The sequence below is a fragment of the Syngnathus typhle genome, linkage group LG14, assembly GCF_033458585.1.
Source record: "Syngnathus typhle isolate RoL2023-S1 ecotype Sweden linkage group LG14, RoL_Styp_1.0, whole genome shotgun sequence".
NCBI lineage: Eukaryota > Metazoa > Chordata > Actinopteri > Syngnathiformes > Syngnathidae > Syngnathus > Syngnathus typhle.
Window position 1 is genome coordinate 5,788,226 of NC_083751.1, and position 22,590 is coordinate 5,810,815.

The following is a 22,590-nucleotide window of genomic DNA, read 5'->3' on the forward strand; positions in this document are numbered from 1 at the left end:
TCAGGAGTGCTCAATCTGACAAAGCGTGTTTGGGAATGTGGAAGGAAATCAGAGTACTCGGGGAACCCCCACTTAGGCACAGGGAGAACATGCAAACTCCAGGGCTGGAGGTAGAATCAAACTCATATCCCTTGAACCATGAGGCGGACGTGCTAACCCAGGTTTATTTCAATTTCCGTGTGTTCATTTTAAAACGAAAATCAACTATCTGTTTCCTAACAAAGTATTCAAAAGAGACACGGGCATCACAACGGTGATGGTAGGATTCTTTTTTTTTAAAATAACATTTATTCTTCCCAGCATATTCATACAACGTGACAGCACGTTTCAAGAGCAACAGACTTGATTTTGCACTTTAATGTCACCAAAAGATTAAATGAAAGAAGTCAAAGTAGCGCCGCGTGCCCTCACACTAGATGCAATACAAGCAGTTGAAAAGAAAGTAGATACAAAAACAAAAGTGAAACAGTAATTACATAGAAGACAAAATGTCCTTTCATGTAGTTTTTCTTTACATTACATCAATTTGTTTAACTTTTACAACATCTTAAAAAGGGTTAATATGCGCCAGTTAGAATAACTTAATGAGTCTCTGAAAACTGCAGTTTAATTTGGAAAACGTTTAATTGATTTCTCAATTCCTGTTTAAAACATTATTTAAACATGATTTACGGTTTTTCTTTTTTAATATCCTGCAGAATTGTCATGAAATTTAGAGAATTTAAGATCAAGTCAAATGAGTCTCTCGACTACAAGCCAGATTTATTTACAGTCGCCCGCAGCCAAAAACACAACACATTTTTTTTTTGCCAACATTCAAACACTTGTGGCCACAAATACAATGGAACATGTGTGTTTACTGTGTTTACTGTGCGTGTGTGTGTATGTGTGCGGTCACTGTTTGTCCGGCGTGTTGTTGACCAGAGGCCCGTACAGGCCTCCGGCGTAGCCCTGCTCCTTGTGCAACATCGTCCTGTCCCGGATGAGGTCGCTGAAGGCATAGTCCATCGGGGGTCTGAAGCCCAGGGTGGGCATGAGGCCCGTGGTAGAGTAGGGGGTCATGAAGGCCAGGCCCCGGCTATGCGCTGAGTAGGCCAGCCGCAACGGGTTGAGTCCCAGGTGGGTTCCTAGCGGGTAAGCGCTCGTCTCAGCGCCGAAGTGGGGGGCATTGGGCTGCAGGGGCGAGAAGGCCGAGCGGTTGCTGAGCGTCATGGCACCGGGGAGCATGGGTCGAATCGGGGCTGGGGCCGAGGAAGACGAGGACGAGGAGGTGGAAGGAGGTGGCTGCGAGCTTTGCAGCAGCCTCTCCGCGCTCCAAGTCTCCTCGGAGCCGGACTTGTGCTGGCTGCCCTGAGTCGGGTTGTTGAGGATCTGCTCGATGGCCTGCACCACGTCCTTGCCACAGCCCTGCAGGACAAGCTCTAGCACGCTGCGCTTGTGGCTGGGGAACACCCGGGTAAGGATGTCCAGGGCGTGCATTTGCCTGGAGCCCGCGGAGGACGGCGACGGGGACGGCGAAGGCTCCCGCTCGTCCTTGTCAGTCTCGGAACCGGAGTCCGAGCACAGGGAGCTGACGGACCTGCAGGGAGTCTCGCCGCCGTCTTTCGAAGGCTTGGTCACCGGCGAGTGGATGAACGACTCGCTGTCTCCGTTCTCGGAGCCGTAAGCTCCGCCTCCTCCGTGGCGAGCGTCTGGAGACGAGAGGCCCGGGGCGTCGCTCTCTGCGGGCGTCTGCGTGCCGCCAGCCTGCTGTGGCGTGGAAGGGCCAGATGCTTGGCCCTTTGGGAACAAGTCGAATTTCTGCACGCTCGAGTCAGCTGAAAAAAATCGGGGAAAATGTCGGTGCTGGCCATTTTTCATATTTCTAATGAAACTAAATTTTAAAGGGCTCCATAAAGTGTTTCCAGTGATAATAATGTTATTGTATTCGTTCACTCTGTCTGAGAGGTAGGTTATTAACTCAAGAGTTATTGTGCTTTAATTGGAGGTGTACTGCATGTGAGACAGATGTGCTTATGGGGAGAAAATATTAAAACGATTGTTTATTCACTGTGCTTGTGGCTTGCTTGCATCACAATGAGATGTTTCCTCATAAGGTCACCAAAATATTAGAACCAGCTCTCAGTGTGACCACAACATACTGTTAAATTAACACTTTTCAATATTGATAATTCAGATATGTGACGATTGTAATTTCTGTAAAGGCAGATTTTTTTTTTGTTAACGAGAGACTCAATATAAGATTAAAAATTAATCTTAAAAATAAAATTTAAAAAATATTTTGGGAAGACGCAAAATATTTACGTATTTTACATTGCAAAAATATACTTTCTCACCGACTTAATCTTCTAAGATTTTTTCTTTACAGCAAATTTTGTTTAATGAACTTGAAAGAATCCATCTTATCTCATTTTTCATTTTCGTTGCAAAAAAAAGAACGCTATAAAATTTCCTTTACTTCGCTTCAGGAAAGGAAAACGAAAATGCACATCCACGCAGTAATTTGGTTGAAATACAAGAAAATCTGTCAGAGGCTCATGATAAACACACAGAATGTAATTAAATGATATATTATATTACAGTTAACCCTAAAAACGAATTATGTTGGGTTCCTTTTAACTCGTCAGTTTTAAGAGAATATATTATTGATACATTACGGATTGCACTCTTGGATTTCCTGTAACGAAAGTTTTGTCATCCTCCTTTTTGGACTGGAAGCACATGTATTTTTCACTAGAGGATATTCATAATATCGATAACGGGGGTTGGGGGGCGCACATACACACACAATGCAAAAGTGCACGAAGCAATGAGGCATTATGGCAGGAAGCCTCACCGGAGTTGCTGTTGTCGCTGCCCACCGTGGCAAAGACCTCGTAGCCCGGCCTGGGTGGGATGATGCCGTTGGCAGCTGCAAGGGCGAGTCCCTCGGCGGTGCCGTAGAGCAGCTGCAGCTCCCGGGCTTCGTTCTCTTCCTGCGCTTGCTGCCTGCGCAGCGCCACCTGGGCCGCCATGACTCGCTGTCTCTCGGCGATCAACGTGCACTTGGCGCACATGCAGTCCTTCCAGCGGCAGTAGCGCTTGTGACCTTTCAGGGCCGACACCACGCCGTGGTTGCGGCACCGCGCGCACTTGGGCGTGCGCGGGTACTTGTCGGCGGCGCGCAACAGGAGCGGCGGCCCGCGCAGGAGGCTGCTCGCCATGGACACCGGGATGGAAGCCACCGCGGCCACTTGAGCGGCGGAGACCGAGGCCGATGAGGAGACGGCGGGCTGCATCTCCGCTCTGAGATCCATTGCTGGCTGAACGAATGAGCGCGAGCGATTCCGCGGAGCGCTTCTACCGCACCGACCGAGTGATAATCGTTGAAATCGCCCCCCGAAAAAGAGGAGCTCCGGGACCAGCGCGTGCGTGTACGTGCGTGTGAGACACTAACTTCCTCCAGAGAGCGTCAGTGGCTACAGAGCGCTCTCTCCCTTCACTATTGTTGCGCTCACGTTTTCATTAGAGCAATTTGACAACAATGTGGCGCCTGTCATTGGCCAAAAAGGGAGGCGGCGTTCTGATTGGCTGCCTTCCTTTTTCAACTGTGTCCACCTGAGTTCTTCTTCTTCCTCTTTTTATTTTTTTTATCCGCCCCCCCCCCCTCCCAAACTCCAAGATATCAAGTGTTAAGAATGTGAAGGGAGTTCCCACAAAGCTCAAGTTGGATGCAGACTGTTTTCCAAAAAAGACATCAAATCTTATATCACTCGAGTCACTTTTAGTGATAGTACTTATCACAAGTGTGGGTTGCTATTTATAGTTCTCCTAATTAATGATGACGCTTCCGTCATCCGTCAGGTGGTAAGTAGCATCTTTTTTTTTTTGATTAGTTAATCAACTAATACGTTATTAAATTGTGTCATTAATTCAAAATTATTTAGTGCGATAGAAGATTGAACATTCGTATGGATTTTTGGGACCGTACAGGCGTTACATAATTAATTTCGAATAAAGGCAAAATATTCGGAAAGTTATTGCAATTTGTTAAGGTTAGGGTTGTTTTTTTTCGAATCAATTCTGCATGTCTTTTTTGTATTGGGTGTTTTTACATGATCCTATATTATTTGTGTTATTATTATTTGGTGCATTCTTATTTATAGTCATTTAAAAAGTACTGACTATATTCCGCTTTTGTTCCGGCGAAATGTCACTCAATTTTATACTATTATCGTAATGTAAGTAGATGAATAAAAATGCGTCTATATATATATATATATGAGACTAGAAATAAGTTAATATTCATAATAATTTTTACAAGAATCCATATATATATATGTGTGTGTGTGTGTTTCATTCATGCAGTTAACATGCTTAATTTTTCAGAGGGGAAAAATAGCATGACTGATTGTTATAATAATGATTCTGATTTTTCTCAGTATTATTATTGGTATCGCTGTTGTATAAATACCCTCATGAATAACCATACATTTTAAGTGTTTCTTGGAGTCAGACAGGTATACAGTAAAATAGAATTAAAAAAAATATTAACACAAACACCTGCTCACTCCCTCACGCATTGACGCACCAAAATGAAGAAGCGTGTGTTGATGACTACAAGTGAACAACACCGAGGAGGTGCAGATGAAGAAGAAAACGGCCTCCCTCCCTCGATCCTCCCTCCCTCCCTCCTTCCATCCATCCATCCTCCTCTTTGTTTACTCCGTGAATCACTGTAAGCAAATGCCATCTGTTTCCTCATCTGCACCTTAATTACCCAGCCAACAGGCTAATGGAGACGATATTAAAACGACATCTTTTTGACATTCAAAGTAATTATGTGCCCGGACCGCTGCTGCATGACGGGAATGAGACGACTTGATGCCTTTGAAAATAAAAACAACCTGCATGTACTATTTTTTCCCCGTATAGACTTCATGGTGCTGTTACAATTTTTACGAGTGGAACGCAGGTCACATTATTAGGAACACCTGCGCACTTCATTAATAGGGGCCAATATTTGACAGAATTTTAGCGGTATAGGCAAATATTTTGTTCCTGTTATAAAAAAAGTCTAAAAAAAAAAAGTCAAATAACTTGTGCTTGCATTCACTCTACACACACTGGTCATATCATTAGGTACAGCAGCAGAAATTAGAGCCACGCTGCAAAAAATATAAATGCTAATGCGGGTTTGTCATTTTTATAAGCCACAACCACTGTCCAATCAATGTATGATTTTTTTTTGTTCAAAATGGCTACTTTAGAGTTTTTCTCACTTCAAATAGTAACATCTTGAGTTTAGAACAAGTGAACATGGTCGCGTTGTCCATGCATGCTACACCTGCTCTGACACTTTAAGACTTCAACCACTTTCCAATTACGCAACCCATAATTTATGTATCGTTTTGATTCATTTTTGCACATACACCTTCATAGAAAAAATAAACTTTAAAGTTCAAACATATGCATCAAGAAGAGGAAAAATTGTTCATTAATTAGCATGCGTTTAAATGCGCCTCCTGAAGAGGAAATTAACGACGATCAACTTGTGCAGCTTCCAAATTTTTTTTTATATCACAACGATACTTAGACCGGTAAGGAATATAATTCTAACACTGTAAAGGCATGCGTATGCAGCGGACCCCCGTACATTCACGGATACGCATTCGCGGACTACAAAAAAAAAAAAAAAAAAAAATGTGCGATCATAATTTCTGCAAATTGAAAATATGAGAAACAACACTTTTGGTGGAATTTTTTTCCTTAATGTTAAATAAATAAACAAATAAATACATAAAAGGAAAAAAGTGTTGGTAAACACCGCAATAGATGGTGCAGGTGTAGCACACGTTCGGCGGAACTCATCAGGGAGCGGTTCAAGACGTACAAGCTTTTGATGAGTATCTTTAAAAAAATGCATTATGATAGGGATTACGCCGTTCATTCTTCCAGCAGGCCAATTAAAAATGCCCCCCGCGCATTAAAAGTGACCGAGCACCACCAATGGTCTTTGAAGCGCTTCATTAGACCCATGCAGCCACCAAAGCGCGCCCGGGCTTTCATTTCATTGAGTGAGGCTCCAGATGAGTAGTTTTTAACACCTTTTTAAGGGGACAACAAAAGGCCCATGCTTGACCCGACATATGTAGCAGCATGTTTCCGCTGCCCCGCACCCCCGATGAGCGGCCGCGGTCTGTCCCGCTGACGCCAGCCCAGCTTGCCTGCACCCCGACCGGGCTGGCTTCCCCCTGTCACGCCGTGGCTGCCGGCCGCCCGACCGACCGACCGTCAGCCGCACGTTAAAGTAGCACTTGCAGAGAAAAGAAGCTTACTTTTGTGTTGTTACTTGAGGTGGTTAAAGTATTAGGTGCGCTTTGTACTTAACGTCTTTGTTTAAATCACCCGCAAAGGTCGAACAAAGTAACGAGCCTATATTCGACGAGGAATAAAAGAAAAAGGTTTCAGGGAAAAAAAAAAAAACAATGACGAAGTAGCCGTACTTTGTTAGCCATTAAAAAAAAAACAGCTTAATGAGAAAACTGTGGTTAATTTTCAAACTCTGAAATTCAATTCAATCTTCAATTAAATGTTGGGATATTTAAACATATAATCAAAATATTGAAGAAAGTAATAATGGAAAAAAGATACAGTGTGCGGATAAATTGATAGCAAGGGAAATTGTTTCACGCGGGGGAAAAATAGGGTAACAAATACAAGAAAATGCATAATTGGAAGAATTTATGGTAGAGTTAATTCGTGCCCATGCATGGCATATGAATATTTTAAATATTTTGAAAGCTCTACGAATTGCTGGTCGCGCACGCACGCACGCACACAAACACACAATGGCGTTTTTGTGCCTTGGAGCTATGGTTGGCAGGGATTATCTTTGTTTAATGAATGGGCTACAAGTATTCATCAACACGGCCAGATTATTGGACTCTGCAGCTCTGCCTTCAGTGAGGGTGCATAACTGCAGTGTGTGTGTAACCAATTAAAAGGCGCGGGCACAAAGACACGCGCGCGCACGCTCTCTCTGCAGCTTCTGTGTCCCTCCACATCTGCTTCCCTTTCTGCGGCAGAGCTGTGAATAGACGCTCATTGAGATCACAGATGGAGGATGGCTTTCTTTTTGCGGGAAATTTGAGAAACACTATTGTCCCCAATCCAAACTCTATGTGTTGTCGCACAATGGCGCCGCCTTTGAGTGGGCCCGCTTCAATTGGCCTTGTTTTTGAAACTTCAAGTGTTCTGCACAAAGATTTGGCCCTCCTAAATGTCCACTGCTGCCTCCCACTGCGTGCACGGTGTGTGTGTGTGTGTGCTAAATTAATATGAAGCTATAAATTACTCCCCTCCACGCCACTGCACACATTCACAACCCCAAGCGGCCCGTTTATTGCTTTATCAGACTTCTCCGTAAGAGGAACAGTGCAAATTGATGGGCGTATTTTTATTAGGAGAGGAATTTATTACACAAATTGTGCTTTAATAAGCACTTGAGGTGAAAGTTGTAAGGGGAGATTGTCGGAATTAGCTTTTAAATGTAGAAGTAAAACAATACTTCTTTTGGTATATGGAGGGATTACAATTAAAAAAAGATACAAGTGTTTTTTGTTTAAAGATGTAATAAAATTAGCACTCAATGGTAATTACATTATACAGTTAACTGGCATGGTCTAAATGAGGCAAAAATATATTTAATTCTTGTTTTGGTTGTTCTTTTTTTTGTTCTTTTAGATACTTTCAAACTATACAAACAAGGTGGGCGTTTGTAAGAATTAAATGGGTCTTCTCTGTATATATTTAGGAATCATATATTGTGGAAAGCCACAAGCATAAACAGAAAGATTAAAAGTCAAATAGCTCTACTACAGGTTCTATAAAATGAACATTATTGTTTTATAGTCTCTTGTAATTTATTATTATTATTTATTTATTGTTAAAAACATATTTATTTATTTCAAATATATTATAACAGAAAATATTTGCAATTTGGAGTGGGGATTAATGACATGGTAAAGCAGGAATCCAAAGATTGAGTTGTTCTAACAATGCCTCATCAAAACGGGACATTACTATGAATGTTGGAAATGATCATTTAAAAAGTAAATACTTGTAAGATTTATTGTAATGCTTTGTAATAATTGACCATGGCAATTATTTAACAAGGTTAAAAACAGACATTTGTATGATTTTAACTTTGTTGAATGATGACACTGATGACTGTGAGAACTAACTAAATCAGTGTCTTTACATAAGCATAATCAAAAATGAAATATTCCGAGTAAACTTCTTTTAAGTTCTGAACAAACTAATTTAATTTCACTCTAAAAAATAAAAATCAACAACTACTTTTATCAATTATGCAACTATAGACTAAGACAAGTGGGCTTGACTGTAAAACCAAAAAATTTGTTTGATTCCGCAATCTAGAAAAATTAATGTTAAGGCTCAAGTTAAATACTAAACTTGGAAAAGTTGAGTTATTGTAATCAGATTGGTTACAGGTCAACTATAGTAGTGTGTGTGTGTGTGTGTGTGTGTGTGTGTGTGTGTGTGTGCGCATTGTGTCATTAACAAACAGACACAGACAAGAGAGGGCTGACCCTCCTTTTGTGCCACCTCCCCAACAGTTTAAGCCTCACAGATTCAGTTGCTTTGGCCTGGGCCCGCCATCTCTGAGAAAGTAAACTGAGGGGCTGACCCTCCAGGTTTAGGCCAGTCTGGGACCCAAAGCGGCGATGCTGTGATTCTGACATCCCCACGCTTCCCACTTCAAAAGGAGGGAGGGGACGTCGCCTGTGTCAGGAATGTTGTTCCCTCGCCAGCCAGCTACATTCTTGACCCCGGCGGGGGCTGCTTAAACATGAGCGCCGCTTTTCCTCCTTTGTGAAGCCCGCGCAGCATCCCGATGTGGCCTTAAGCTCATTAGAGGCCGCGAATCCTCTCGCTGTAAATGTGCAAAGAGGAACCAACCCGCTGATGAAGACATCCAACTCAGATTTGACGCTTGTGTCAAAGAGCGGCTCTTGCCACTCGACCACTGGCACGGACTGACCTGTAACTTACAACGCTCAATTTGATTAGCAGCAAAACTCCGGCTGAAAAACATTGGACTCGAGATTGAAAGGGAAAAAAAACTTATTTTGTTTTATCAGTTGGCACCTGAAGTGACAATTGAACAGGGTGTGTAGACTTTTTATAACCATTGTATTTCTTATTTAGGGATCACCTGTAAAGATTACAATACAAAATACAGATTTCTCCGAAAAAACTCGATGACCTTGTGAACCACAAAGGGCTAACGGCAACGATTGACGGGAAATATCATTATGTTTCCAAGGCATTTCCGAGTTTGTCAACAGAGGAACATGCCCGAGCACATTGAACGCATCACGCTGCGTGTTAGCAACTGTAATCTTACACTTGACAGGAGATGCACTATGCACGCGCCATCCCCCGCAAGGAAGACTGACAGACAGACAGACAGACAGACAGCACATGCACCTGTCTGATGGTTGCGTAAACAAACTGCACCTTCGCCCTGAGCACGGCATGTCCAAGACGCACACATTCGACAAGCGTTTTCAGTAATGAAATATCCATTTGCCCCAAAATTGGAATTGCTCTGGAGCCTGGGAAAATAAAAGACAACTCTCACTGGACTTTCAATGTCAAAATTGAAAGGCAATTTTGAAAAATTGTATATAAAAAATAAAAAAAATAAAAAGCTGAGACCAATTACCAAAATATGGGATATACGGGTCTTTCTTTAAAGTTATTGGTCATGGGGGAAATTTTATGTATCAAAAGTACTAGTGTTACCCGTACTTGGTATTGTTGACTACTCGAGATTTAAGAACTAGTATCAGTCTGCTACAAATAATACCTTTGGGGAAAAATTCAAAATTCAAAAAGCACACCGAGCACTACAAAGAAAATAAGTAAAAATACGCAACACAAAATGCAATTATCTTCTCACGCGAACATGCTGCAAAGTGTTATTCATATTTATCGAATGCATCATTCACCAGTATCCTATCGCCCCTTCGTCACGCATGCTTACTCAGAGGTTATGAATCAATCAAGCGTCACACGCGTGCTGATAACCAGCCAGAAAGTCAGGATTTGCCCCGCGGCTCTTCCTCCAGCCTCGCCCTGCCTTCAGCCGAACATCTTGTTTGGCCCGAGCAAAGGATGTGAGCACGTTAACGCCACTCATTCCTCGCGTGAGAAAGCAGACAAGCGCAGATACGAAGCTGACAAAATGCGCACGTGGCAGCGAGGGAAAAAAACAGCCGTGACTGGAAGGATTGACCTTCTAAACATTCGAAGACACAACAGGATATGGATGACAGCGCTCAGTGAGATTTATCCGATAATTGTCTATTTCACCCGCTAGGATTAAGTGGAAGCCGCTAGAAATCATGTTTGAGACGCAACTAATTCTAAACAGCTTCCAGAATAATAACTGGTAGCTAAAATCATCGGGATTAATCGACAGTATTTTTGTATTTTATTAGAATATCTCCCTGTTTTTGAAAGATTATGGCTACTTTGGATTACATTGAAAGGTCGTTAGAAGTAAAAGAAATGATTCAGAAACTTGTCCATGAAGTAATATCAGCATTTTCTTGCCAGAATGATATTTTATAAAATGTATAAACTAGCATGTGTGTTGATCCGATACCTGCCTTATTTCAAAGTAGGTCAAAATATAAAATAAGATTAATCCTGATTGTGACAAATTTGTAAATTTCCAGAATCCTGCAGGAGACAAAATGCTCAAATTCATATTTTATATCATGTATAGCAAATTAAAACTAATACAGCAAATATGCAAGAGGGAAGCAATTGTGTTGGTTTATAGAGGAGTGGGTGTTAAAAGCAAATTGGGGGGGGGGGTGATGGGTGGATTCTGGGAAATATAGGCGAACATCTCTTCTCGCTGGCTTTTATTGAATCTTTCAAACGCAAAACCACGTGGTAACAAATGAAAAGCAGCCTTGGTTGTATTGAATGTGGGGAATGAGGCGCTCGGGGGGGGGGGGGGGTAAACAGTGTGTTTCCTGTGACAAAGGTCAAAGGTCTAGTCGGGATCGCCATGCCGTCACTGTGTTGTGTGTGTGTTTGAGTCAAGTGATGACACACACACACATTATGTGATGTGTGTGTGTGCGACTTGCGGAGGAAGAGCAAAAGACAGATTTTGTTTTTTCTTTTTAGGGGGGGGGGGGGGTTGTTTTTGGAGACGTTGTGTGCTTGTTATATTGTCTTTGCTCCTCTGTGCAACACTTGTACACCAGGCATTGATGTACTACGACCAGGCTGAGGGCAGAGAAGTTTACTTGCACTTGAGTGTCACTGCATGTGCATGCCAGTGTGTGTGCGTGTGTATGTGTGTGAGTGAGTACTGTGGAGACCCAGATGGTTTTGGGTCCATGCTCTTGGCCAGTTCAGTCAGTCACTTTCTACTCTTTGGCCTCCAGGAAGAGAGTCTCCTGTGGAAACAACTTGGCCTCCAGTAGAGTTGATCTCGGATCCAATTGGGTGATCTGTGGCGAGACGGAAAGATTGACACCGTTACCATATGTACAAAGTCCGAAAGCGCTTTTTCACGCGATTGGCTCGGCTCGACCAGCGGACAATTTGCAGTAAAGTCATCAGGATGCTTGCTGAAGAGAAACATGTTTTCTGTTCCGTGTTTCTGGGCTGAGTAATAATACAGCGCCACCCACCACGGAGCTGATTGAGTTAGCCGACATGAAGGGCGTCTGACCTAAAACAGTCCGACTCTCCCTGACACCCCGTGGGCCTCTTCGCTTATGTGAGCTAATCACTGGAGGGCTTGTGTTACATCGGGCCAATCTAACACCTGGGCTGAATGGCAGGGAGGTGCTGTGACAATGAGATGTGTCCAGGGCTTATCTGATGACTGCTGCGCCGGCCCCTCCGATTAGGAACCTTATTCTAACCGCATAGTGGGATAATTAGGCGATTCCATGTACCTGCTCTGGTGGGTCGGAGGGTAAGCCTAGCGCAGAAAAGGCTGAACTTACAACAAAAAGAGTGACAGGTCAGACACAGACTATTGTAGGCAATGAAACGTGAAATTTGACCATGAACGGGTCACACCTTTGTCCGTCATCGCCCTCCGTATAGAATATAAGACGATCAGTGTAGTAGTAACCTTGAGGTTAGGTGTTTTAAATCTGTCGGAACATAATGCCTTACACAAAAAAAATTAACTTTGAAAAGCTATCACTTGAAATTTAATTATAATTTCGATTTTGGCTTCTCATGATTATAAAAACATTCTAATCCAAGAAAAGCAAATTACACACATTGTATATTTAAATACGTTCGTACTAAATATTTACTGCTGAGGAGCTGAAATTCAGAGAATTTGGACAATTTATTAGTTGTTTCACCGATATAAGAAGAACATGTCCGTCTTATACACACACACACATGAGCAAGTGGCAGAGGGTAAGAAAAATGAAGTCATGTAAATGAGGTGAAAGTGATGAGGCCATATCGACATCAGGCAAACCTTGGCGTTCCCAAGGGTGTTTGGAAATGTCACACCAACGTGCACAGCGGGGCCTTTAACACATCATCTTTTGATCTCTCTGCCTTCATTTCAACGTGCCATTTAGACACTTGACTTCTCAGCGGGGGTGACAGGAATGTTGGTGCGAGCAGAGATGGGTTGCCATATCACCTCCAGCCCCTCACCTTGTGAGGGAGGGGGGAATCTTACAGCCTCCCCGACGGCAGGCTGAAGCACCAACTGGGCTGTTACGTTCCTTTTTCCCCTCTCGCCTCGGGAGCGGGGCGTCACAAATGGCTGGCATGCTAATAAGAGCGGCAGGCTGTTGTGACAACACAGCATCAGGTAGGAGTAAATGAGGCTTTGGGGTGGGGCAAGGTGCGTGTGCGTGTACATCTGTCCTTGAACTTCAGATAACTATGTGTGTGTGTGTGTGTGTGTGTTTGCAGGAAAATCTGGATGAGAGTTTTGCGCCAGGGAGCGATGACGAGGAGAAGCGCAGCATCTGACTCTGAAAAGGAAAAGTAGGGAAACAAGATGCCACACTGACACAGGAGACGGGCGCCATCGGTGATTGTTTACATTGTTATCCAATTAACAGACCATAAGCATGGAGGCATCTGTCAACAAACAAAGCTGTTGTTTTGCCGCCGCTCCGCCTAAGCCGTATTCTCTCCTCCTGTGCCGTCGCAGCCTCGCATGAATACGACAGACAAGCTCGGGCTTGCCGTTTGTTTCTCAACCTCGCGTCAATAAAGTTTTCAATATCCTCGACTGAATCCAGGACTGTCTGAATCAAGTGAAATATGAGACACTTCTAATCAGACAAACTATTTTTGCAGGGGCTGAAATATCTGAAAATATTTCAAAACAGCACAGCAAATAATTACAACAGTAGCTAAAATTTTGCAGCATTACTATTTTTTACACAAGTCTTGTATTGAATGTCATTTTTTGCAAGCAATGAAAACACTAATTATAAAATTGCGCCCCCCCAATTTGTCATTACACAGATTTCTATCACTGTTAAGTCAAATTTAATGTGAATCCTAAATACTTAATAATTGCTTTGATTGTAATGTAAAACATTGAGGTGGCATTCAGCAATGCTCAGCATGACAGGGGAAAAAAAAAAAGGCAAAATAAACACGGGCCCACAAAATGTCCGATCCCACCATAATTAAACGTGCAGCTGAAATAACGCATTTCTAAGAGGCCATTACAGGCCCACAGACGTTAATTAAAACCAAATAGCTTGTCCGTTTTTGAAACCAGTGTTGTGTAGTGTTTATTTGGCCAATTACAAAAGCAGTGGGAGATCATTATCGGCTGCCAGGAGCATTGACGGCACGCCGCGCCGGGGTGGGAACACAAAACAACAGGCGAGGATAGAGAACTTCAAAAGGAAGAGGCGCGCATCGCACTGACTGAACTGCGAAAAAAGCGGAAAAAATGCAATGTTTCGGTTATTAAATATCCAGTAAGCAAAATATAATAAAAAGAAGGGAAGTGTGGGACCGTGTGTCACGGATGGGGAAGATGAGAGCAAAGGAAGCTGAGACAAAGGGGGGGGGGGGGGACGCTGCAGGGATTGAGAGGTGAGGAAGCGGTCGAGGGTAAAACGCAAAGACTGCAGCTTTGAACAAGAAATGATCAGCGCAGACATTTCCAGTTTTCAGCTGTCATAAAACTCCTATTTTATTATTTAGATAAAACGCAGCAGAGGAAGCCACTTTGAGTGAATTCAACTACTGTGAAAATAAATTGCTGTCAATGTTTAACTGAAATGTCCAGATAGAAAAAAAAAAAACCATCCGTACAACAGATGTAAAATCTATTCCAGTATAGTACGCGGCTTCTTTTGTGCCGGCTGTTTATTGTTTTAGACTCTCAGGTTTTGTCTAGGAATCCTTCTGGAAGTCTGGGGAAGAGAGTACAGTATCAAGAGTGAGGAAAATAATACGTGTTTAGCTGTCTGATGGCTAGAGTAATGAAGGAAGACAACCTCAGGCCTCTTCGCGGAGGCTCGCCGGGCGTACCAAAAAAGCGGCAAAATTGTTGAATGGCGAGAAGTGAAACATTAAGTCCACCCCCGCTAACCACCACCCCCCCGCCTTCTTCAAACTTGCAGACAGTCGTAGAAAGGGTTAGTTTCCTGAGCACGGCTAAGCCGCGTACAAATGATGCCAGTGTAAGGCCTGCCGTAGTGCTGAGGAGATAAGCCACTGGGACCCGATCCTAACGAGGAGTCCAAAAAGTGGAGACGGATGGGCACTGATTGGCGCGGCTTTGGAGAGGCAGCTTAAGCAAAAATTCTACACATTGAATTTGCCTGATGGACATTATATAATGCATTTTACAGACCTCATGTAAAAAAAGAACAAAAAAAACAAATCCTATCTGACTAATTAATTTTCATTTATTTTTTATATATTACCAAAATACACAGATTGAGAACATACTTCTGTCTACTCTCGTTGTTTATTTGGAGTGTGTTTCATCTGTAAAGAAAGGGTAAGCAGGGGGGCAAGAGGAGCAGACCCAAACAAAATCATGCCACTCCACGAAGAGGAGGGAGAAGATGTCAACATTTGTGTGGCATTACAAAAGCAATAGTGCTCTATCCTCTGATCCTGCCAGAGCAACAGTGAGAGCGTCTGGACGGGATGGAGGCTTGCGAAGCGCTCGCTCATTTAATTACAACTCAGAGCTGCGGGATTAGAACAGGGCCTGTCTTCACAGCCTCATACTGGCGCTTCCATTCATCTGCCTATCACTATTCGCAATCATCATCTTTTCAATATCGACTCCATGTGTCTTCTTCAACCAGTTCCCCATCAGGCAGCTGAATGATTTTCTTTTCTAAAAAAAAAACACGGTTTTGCTGGAATCGGCGATCTCGGTCTATATAACGCGTTTTACTTCGACGGAGAGAAAATTGTAAGTGGCAAAGTTTGCGTTTGCTTGAAAACGCCCATGCATGTGAAGTGTGTGATTGTGGCAAAAAAACAAGTGCAAGCTGTGCGTTGTTAATGTGGCCGCTGACTTGTGATGTTTGTGCCGTACTTGTCTCTAAAGACTGCTGGTGCACGCTGCCTGGGCAAGCCTACACACACACAGACACAAAAACCTCAATCCCGCCACCCCATCCACTCTTGATTAATGGAAATCTCTGGCTAATTAAAGCAGCAGTTAAAACAGTGCTCATTAGCTCGTCACCATAGAGCGTGGCGACCAAGCTCTTGTTAATGATTCGGTTGATGCTTGCCGTCAGCAAAAGAACCACAACTACAACTATTGGTGCTGACAACTGTATCTTCACAGTCATCGTGAACTGTAGTCACAATCGGCACACTAATTGATATGCACGAAAGTGGCGGGATGGACAAATTAGCAGCTAAAAAGACAGTAACAAGAGTATTAACAGACGAGACCAAATTTGGAATTTTTACAGAATTTTACATACGCAAAACTAAGTAAGTATGCAAACTCCGCAACTCACATTTCTCCGCGGGAAGGTGGTGAGGAGCTTGAACTCGTCGAAGGGGTATCCCTTGGAGGCCACAAAGTCGAAGAGGACCTGGAGCTTACAGCTGCCCAGGAAGCGCCTTTCCAAAAACTCGCCACTGGGCGTGCGGATTCGCAGCTTGCTGACCTGCTCCGACGACTCCTCGCCAGGCTCCGGCGGTAAAGTCTGCTCAAGTGACAAACGTATGGCCTGGCAGAAAGAAAAATGAATGGTCAGCACGGCGCAGTTGTTAGCCGGGAGACGGCGGTACATTCGAAAGTTTGAGTTCCTTTCTTATAATAAAACATTGGACCAAAACAGTACAAATATGCTTTTGTGCCTCAACACACAGCAGATGTTAACTCTGTCAACTGTAACAGCTGCATGTAAACCTAAAATGTCATTTTGAAAATTCTGGGCGAGAGTATATGGTAGCGTACAGGTGCATGTTGACTTAAGACAGGGGGGTCTTTACATACAGGTGTTGATGAAATGAGGCTGCTGCTGCGCATGTGGTTTGTTTGATGTTTGTTTGCAGTAAAGCAAATAGTCTTCCGATTCAAAAGTAATTCACGATATCAAGGCCGTGTCGACATACGTCATTTTAAACATGTACTTCAAATCAGATTTTATGATGTGATATTATGCTCCATTACATTGACACAGTAAAACCGATGAGTACTTCCATTCAACTAAACCAAAAATTTCAACAGGTATAATAATTATATTATAATAATTGCTTGGTGTCTGATGAACCCAAAGTTGTTTCTCATCAGTGAAAGGTGTCACAGCCAGATTCTACAGATTCTACTTTTACTATGTACACTCAACAAAATGTGACTTTATTGGAACAAAAGGGAACTATCACGTCAGATTTTGCAGCAGCGGTGTGTTTTGGAGAAAGCGTTTCAGCTGCTCCCAAGAGCCTCCTCACTTCGTTGTGCCCCCCGCCCCCCCTCATTTGTTGTTCCTGTTTGGCCAGCCGGGGAGCATATGCTGTGACAACACGCCCCGGCTTTATTTACACACCATAATGCAATTATATTTCATAAGAGTGTACAACAGTAGCTCATTAGCAGCTTCTGGTGTTGGGTGGGCAGGGTAGCGCTCGGGCCGTCAGGAGCTCCCTCAGGTACACGAGATGATGCTGACTGAGTTAAAGGGGCCCCGGGGACAAGCTAACACACACACAAATAACAGACTGGGGGTGCGTATGAAGGTGGAGGTACAAAAGGAGACCGACCATCAAGCATAAACACCCACACATGCGAGTGGAAGCGTCCCTGAAGAAACCACAGAACACGCGTCTGGTCTGGTGCCGAACTCGGGCTGCTATGTACAAATAACCTGAGGCGTCTATCTATTTATTCACCAGGCGAACCACAAAAAGCAAATATGTGACAAGTGGCGGCGGTGCAACTGACAGCCACACATATTAAGACCTCTTCAAAATTTATAAAATAATTTCTTGTTAAGACGATAGAAAGTACACTATCAAAAGAATTAATTCCAGGGTCCAATTTAATCAAAACTCACTTAATTAAAAAAAAATAATAATAATCAAGTACATCAGGATTCACTTAATTAAAAAAAAGTAAACACTGATGGCAACACCACAGACAATGGACGCGGTGAAGCCGAGACACGGAAATGTGATCTACTCCCGTAAGTTAGGCCGTGTCGTAAAAAACACACCAGTTCGCACACACACACAGGTCTACAGTGATATAATCAAGGTGGCCAGCCGGAGACTCTTTTGTTCTTTTCTGTTTAACTTAAGTGACAAATCACCTGAGTGAGTCGGGTCACCCAATACAGCTCGATGCCCTGAGGCGCTATGTCGCTGAGCAAACAGCAATCAGCCGCCACGCCACTATATTACGACGCCGTGCATAACGGCATTGGTGGCGTCCTGGCAGAACTGTTTTTTCCCCCCCATATGCGTGACAGTGTCTGCCTGTGTATGTGTGTCTAAGCCCCCACTTGGCATACAATAATTGTTTTCAAGTGAATATATGTGTTTGCGCACACGCCTGCGAGTCTTTTGTTCACTTTGACTTCAATACGGGCTTGTGTGCTGTACCGATGCAAAGCGGCTAAACAGAACAACAACTGTGTGTAAAGTTGGGTGATATCTGCAGGGGAGAGGCCTCATGGTAATTAAACCACAATGTTCTTCTCAAAAGGTGGCATGCCTGACCACCTCTACTCATGGCCAGGCAACAAAACCGCAATTTAATCGAGTTATTGTTGAGAGCTGAGGGGGGAAAAAAAGCAGCACGGCAAAACATCCTGCATCTGCGAGGAGAACATGTGACCAAAACTGATAATTGTGTTTAGAGTGTGATGAAAATAACCTCCTTCTCTTCCTCCTGCTCCTTTCTCATCTGTTCCAAGCGAACTTGCTCAGCTTCTTCTCGCTCTTGAGCTTCCCTCTGTAAAGGAAACAAATCATTGCATGGAAATCAAAAATGGAGCCAAAATTGTAACCAAATCATTTACAGCAATTTAATCATTAAAATCCCAGTTTTCCGAGCTTTGGGGTTGCTAAAGAGACTTTTTAAATATAAATTTTGGATTTGACTTAAAAGCAGATTTGCCATACCAACATAATGAGTACATCCCCACAGAGTTATTTGATTGCAAATGAGATTTGTGAATAATGTTATTTTAGTCCCCTGATCATGTTGATTTTTTTTTCAAAGTGATTTTAGACGTATAATTTTAATACCTTCTTTCGGTCAGCCTCCAGAGACAGACGGTAGGCCTCGTCCTGTTCCCTCTTCACCATCTCTCTTGCTTCGCGCTCGTCCTACGTGAATGACACACACAAAAACAATTTGTGGGTGTGGAGCCCGAAAGAAGCAAGGCAAAAGAAAGCGCAGCATGTCAAGTGCGGTTAGCTACAAACACAAGGTATGAAAGAGTAGCAACAGAGGGCAATTCATTGTGACCAGAATGTCATTTATCAGACTCTGAAGCGCTTTTATGCGTCCTCATTGCCCTTTCTCTTCGGCTTCTCCCTCTTCCTGTTTGTACAGAGGGAAGGGGACAGGCGGCCTTTTCTCTGTGTACCTGCAGAGCGCTTTAAATATGAGAGGCTATTGTGTTAACGGCACACAGCCATTACTTTTCTCTTTTCGGAGGGGCCCCCGCTGTGTACCCGCCCGGATATGGCAAAGGAAGCTTATTGTGATGATGGAAGGGGGCCGCTGTGAAGCTAAACAGCGGGCAAGCAAAAGGACAGTGTGTATTGTTGCTTTGCAAAAGATACATTTGTGCTCTGGGCTCACAAAATGGACAAACAGTGAAAGGAAACTGTAAAAGAGTGAGCATCAAAAGACGACAACACTGGATATGACTCATACTAGCTTGCACATTCAAAAATCTATCTGCTCAATCAGCGCCGACTGTCGTAGCGCTTTGAAAGTGAAATAATTGATGAAATTATTATTTAATATGATTATTTTGAAGACATTATGACAGTTATGTTTTACATAAGTCACCTTCAAAATAAAATGGCAACATACTGTTGGTTATATTTTTTGCTCTTTCGCAGTATGTCAGCATAACTAATCCATCCTGACCTGACCCCAGCACCATCAAAACCCCTTTTTGGCATTGAACTAGAACAGAGACTGAGGATCCGAGAGCCCTCTCAGGTTCAACAATGGTGACCTCTTAGCTCAAAAATTGCTCTTCTGGATGAATGGACAAAAATTCAACACATATCTTATAGATGGTTTTCCCACAAGAGTGGAGGGGTGGACAATGAAAGACCCGTGACGCTGAAAAATGGAGACCGCAAAACCTACAGTGAGTCGGCGGTCAATGAGTAGATAGATACGAAGATAAAAACGCAGACAACCACTGGAATGACTTTGGAGACAGTCAGACCTACTTAAGACACAAAGTGGCTATTCCAGCTGCTCGATCGCTAGACACCGTCAACCTGGAATGTCTGACCAGAGTGGACGTCTGTGTTTGTGGTGTGTGTCGGGGGTCTAAAGCGTAGTGGAGAAGAAGGGAAAAAAAAAAAAAAGCTGACACTGACCAATACTTGGAACAAGATAAAATGAGGATTAGAATTAGAACAATGTCATGGCTGACTTCACCCATTCAGCCCTGGAGATGGGAATCGGTCCTGTCAGGAGGAGGATTGACACAATTCCTGTGGTTATTGGGCCTAATTGATAACCGCAAAGCCGCATTAGGCTTTCAAAACCATTCAAAATCCACGCTGTCTTCATGTGGCATTTTACAAGCTATTTCCTTCAGGCAACCTGCACCTGGCCTTCTTGCCTGCCTAAATACGTCCTCAGCACAACTTAACTGTACATATATGCCTGTTTCCTAATTGTCCGAAGGCGCTAGCGCCAGCATTCTTTCGAAAACAGAACTCCTTAGTGCAGTGCAATAAAAAAATTAGAGACATGTAACTATTAATAAAAATAATTTGGCTGTATTTAAGTATTGAAGAAGTGTTGGATAATATTGGAATATTAATGTAATATTATTAGTCCCAATAAAGGGGTTAAGAAAATATTAATTGAGCTATTTGATCATATCTGGGAATTAAAGTGGGAATTATGTTTTTTTTTTCCCTTGTATGTGGAAATCGGCTGAATAAAATATTATTCACACACATACAGTTGTCGGTCTCAAGTTACATTATCGACAGTTTTGAACTTTTCAAATACCAAAGAGAAGGCTTAAAAAAGAATACATGAATACAAGACTATCCAAAAACATTTACATTAATTACTTGTCACTTTGTATTGATCAAATGAGGTGTGGGAACCCCAAAAGAATGACGACAATGTTGCAATTAGGACTGCACAAAAAGTAGCTGTCAATCACTCCTGTGTGATTTGCATAACAAATGAGCATTGCTGCTCACTGACTAATTGTTAAAACTCCTAATGTAGAGTGACATCTGTCATTTAAAGATACAGTAGTCAAAATAGAGGCAAACTGGCAAGTGTGGGAAACCTGTCCCTAAATGTGAACAGGAATGAGGTGAAACAATGTCGTTGTGTCATTTCAGGTAGGAATGCATTGCGCTCTGCTCAAGCGTGTTGCTTTTTAAATTGCAGGCGTGACACAGGTACGTCTGTTGTTCGATGAATGCGTGCAAAGTCTTTACCTCGTCTTTTATGTCCTCTTGTTGCTGTGCTGTGAAGATTTCCATTGCTTCCATTAACCTCGTCATTAGCTCATCCACTGTCGTATTACCTGCGAGAGAGATAACATGCAGCCACAAATTGGACGTGTGATGAATCAAAAAAATACATTGTTGATGAATAGCTCAAATATTTACCGTGAATAACATTTAAAACTTCATTGGAGGTGCGTTTTCCCATAACTATAAGGAGTAAAGGGAACTGGTCTGTCTTGTATGTGCGTATAGTCTGTGTCACCACACTACCAAAATGTCTCGTGCACATGGTGAGTAGCCTGAAAGAGAAAAGAAAAATGATCAACAATCATTTGTTCTGATAATCAATATGTCAGGTAAATACATAAATAAAAGTGAATTGTATAAACAAGGACAGTCACCGAAAAAAAAAAAAAAGCTCAGTTCAACATTCTGACCCTCACATAATAAGAGAAATGCACACAAGTGGTGGCATTAAGGACTTTAAAACCAATTCTGCTTTTTCTTATTCCATCTGAGTGACACGCTACCTCAATTGGGTGAATTAGTATGCCTCGCCAGACGCCCGGAATTGATAGGGTAAGAGAGGATTTCTTATTCCATTACAAAGAGGGAAGTTTTTAAATTAACATTTCAAGCAGGGAAAAGGGTAGCGGGCTGCCTGAAGCCGGCCGGGCTCCCTCTAAATGTCATAATATTAATGAATTGCTATAGAGTGAATGCAAATATAGATTACTTTTTTCCTCCTGCCTTTTAATAAGATCTGCTTTAATAACGGGCTGGTAAAATAGAGGGAAGGAATGGAATGGAAGGAGAGACAATGGGTCAGATGAGGGTGATGAAGTTGAGGGATGCCCTGTGGGAGGGGCTGCAGCTCTTACTTGCACGATTGTCAAATAATGCCACAATGCAAGCTTATTAGTAAATATGGATTGGTGAAGAAAAAAAAAACAGGAAAGAGTACAAAAGATTGACTCAATGAAGCTTTTTTTTGTTTTAAAGAGAAATAAGGGCTGGGGTATAATTGCTGAACTCTAAGTGACCTACATTTAGCGATGAAGTTGGGTCCTCTAAATCCCACTGATCATTTTGCCCTGACACTTATCCCCCGTATTGACCACGGCCCGGGTAGATCAAAACAATAGCGTGTGAAGAAACTCTAACCTGTAATGAAAGACCAATGAACAATGGCCACTAACTTGAAGGGTAACTCGAGCTAAAATCTCCCAAACACAAACAAGGCTGCTTTAAGTCAGCCAAGTCAAGAAAGGGAAAAAATTCATGATGGAATTAACATCACTAAACTAATTGCTCTGTTGAGAAATATGATTGGCAGCTTCTCGCAGATGATCACGACAACTAAAATAGTTAATGTTTCCCTGC

General features: G+C 42.8%; 2 protein-coding genes across 2 annotated transcripts in view; both read right to left on the reverse strand.

Moving 5' to 3' along the window:
- Positions 1 to 737: 737 nt before the first annotated feature.
- dmrta2 (DMRT-like family A2) lies at positions 738 to 11,074 on the reverse strand. Its single transcript, XM_061296741.1, has 2 exons — positions 2,837 to 11,074; positions 738 to 1,817 (listed from the first exon to the last, which is right to left on the reverse strand). The coding sequence occupies exons 1-2, from the start codon at positions 3,294 to 3,296 to the stop codon at positions 895 to 897; spliced, it is 1,383 nt and encodes a 460-aa protein (XP_061152725.1). The 5' UTR covers positions 3,297 to 11,074; the 3' UTR covers positions 738 to 894.
- A 146-nt stretch (positions 11,075 to 11,220) lies between these two features.
- faf1 (Fas (TNFRSF6) associated factor 1) overlaps positions 11,221 to 22,590 on the reverse strand; it is a 35,681-nt gene continuing 24,311 nt past the window's right edge. The window contains exons 14-19 of the mRNA XM_061296740.1: positions 21,370 to 21,506; positions 21,196 to 21,284; positions 18,781 to 18,861; positions 18,407 to 18,484; positions 16,044 to 16,259; positions 11,221 to 11,543 (exon numbers count right to left, since the gene is read on the reverse strand). Of these exons, the coding sequence (XP_061152724.1) occupies positions 11,460 to 11,543; positions 16,044 to 16,259; positions 18,407 to 18,484; positions 18,781 to 18,861; positions 21,196 to 21,284; positions 21,370 to 21,506 (685 nt within the window). The 3' untranslated portion in view covers positions 11,221 to 11,459. The remainder of the gene's footprint in view (positions 11,544 to 16,043; positions 16,260 to 18,406; positions 18,485 to 18,780; positions 18,862 to 21,195; positions 21,285 to 21,369; positions 21,507 to 22,590) is intronic.